The sequence below is a fragment of the Apaloderma vittatum genome, unplaced genomic scaffold (assembly GCF_000703405.1).
Source record: "Apaloderma vittatum isolate BGI_N311 unplaced genomic scaffold, ASM70340v1 scaffold25780, whole genome shotgun sequence".
Lineage (NCBI taxonomy): Eukaryota > Metazoa > Chordata > Aves > Trogoniformes > Trogonidae > Apaloderma > Apaloderma vittatum.
The window spans coordinates 1-1,740 of NW_009693216.1; the positions used below are offsets into that span (position 1 = coordinate 1).

At 61.1% G+C, this 1,740-nt stretch overlaps 1 protein-coding gene across 1 annotated transcript in view; it reads right to left on the reverse strand.

Moving 5' to 3' along the window:
• Positions 1 to 326: 326 nt before the first annotated feature.
• The window catches only part of LOC104280612 (acetyl-CoA carboxylase 2-like), a gene marked incomplete at its 5' end in the record, with an annotated part of 2,890 nt that continues 1,476 nt past the window's right edge, over positions 327 to 1,740 (reverse strand). The window contains 4 exons of the mRNA XM_009878314.1: positions 327 to 521; positions 683 to 793; positions 1,029 to 1,138; positions 1,444 to 1,542. Coding sequence (XP_009876616.1) covers positions 327 to 521; positions 683 to 793; positions 1,029 to 1,138; positions 1,444 to 1,542 — 515 coding nt within the window. The remainder of the gene's footprint in view (positions 522 to 682; positions 794 to 1,028; positions 1,139 to 1,443; positions 1,543 to 1,740) is intronic.

Consider the following 1,740-nt stretch of genomic DNA (forward strand, 5'->3'; position numbering starts at 1 on the left):
GCCGTCCTCGCTGTAGAGGTACTCGACGGTGCCTGCGCTGACGTAGCCCACCATCTGCGCCAGGCGGACCGCGCACTGTGGGAAGGAGAGGAACCACCGCGGGGAGAAATGACCCTCTGCTCACCGCAGCCAAGCTGGGGGGTCCCGAGAAAAATGGCAGCATAGATTCAAGGAAACAAGCAGGGCTGGGGCTGCCTGCTCACCTTGGGGTGTCCCTCCCTTCCTTAAGAGCCTCAGGTGCTAAATCCCGCAATAAACCCCGTAAGGATCACACCAGTTTCTCACTAAAAATGCTGCCCAAAGACCGGCGCCACCCACCTGCTCCATCACCTCGATGACGGCGGGGGCCAAAAAAACGCCTCCTCGATGATCTTCTGGTGCCGGCGCTGGATGGAGCAGTCGCGGCCGAAGAGGGAGATGGCGTTGCCATACTCATCAGCCAGCACCTGCACCTCCAGATGCCGCGCGTGCTGCGCCAGCTTCATCAGGAAGATGGGGGACCCGGGAGCCTCCGCCTGTACCTGCAGCGGGGGGAGACGGTTTTGCTTTGGCGTCATCCCCCAAAATTCATCCTAGGATGGAGGCAGGTCCTTCCCAGGTAGGAAGAACAAGACACCCAGAGTGGGAGCAGGACCCTGCTGTGTGCCCTGGGATGGGGATGGGGGCTCTGGGCACCTCTCACCTGGCGGAAGCAGGTGCCAAATTCCTCCGCTGCCTCCACTTTTCGGATGCCTTTGCCCCCGCCACCTTCTGCCGCCTTGATCATCACTGGGTAGCCAATCCTCTTGGCCACCTGAGGTAGGGGTCAAGGACTGGAGTAACCGAAGTGTTTTGGAGCCAAATCTGTCACCTTGGCAGACGACCCTGCTCCAGCCCCATGCATCCTCAAGCTGTGTCCATGCAGAGGAACAAAGAGCCTTGCATTGCTGTCACATGTGACAGGAGGCCAAAACGGCCAGGGCATGCAGGCTCCAAGGAGAAAAAGCAGTGGATAAGAGACAACCGGCTGCCCACGAGGTCAGTTTTACCTCCAGGCCTTCCTCCACGTCCTTCACACAGCCCTGAGCGTACGTCTCGAGGGGGATGCTGATTGCCTGCTGGTGCTCCTGCTCCTCCTTGGACCACTGGGCCACCAGACCTGTGGGCATGGCCAGGGCTATGGTCACCGCTGGGGTGGCACAGCTCAGGGGAAAGCTGGCTGTGCCCCAGGAGCTGGGGACCCCACATTGGAACATGCCGTTTCCCGTGTTTCCATGCACCCCACCTCCAAAGATCCCTCTGCCCCAACCAGCAGCTGCTCAGCTCAGTGGGGTACTCGATATCTGCAGCCAGCCAGCCTGGGGACCCCAACCCTTGGTTGTTGCTTTGGGGGAGAAGAAGAGGCAGGGAGGAGAGAAATCGGGGAGCAGAGAGGGTGTGTGGGGCTGGGGAGGAAGCGCTTACCGCTCCCGCTCCAGGGCAGCGTGGGGATCTGGACCGTCTTGGCCACGATGGTGGAGGCAACTTTGTCCCCCAGAGCCCACATGGCATCGCTTGGGGGACCTTCAGACAGGGAGGGAAGGGGTGAGCCGGGCCAGCCCGGCCGGCACAGACACTGCAGAAAGCTGCTCCCCAACAAATCAGCACGGTCAGCCCTTCTGCAAAAAGCAGGGGCATGGGAAAACATCCCCCCAACCCCACTGCTCAGCTCAGGGTGGAGCTTGACCCTTGTCCAAGGCGCTGCCCCTGGTTGGGAAGCCT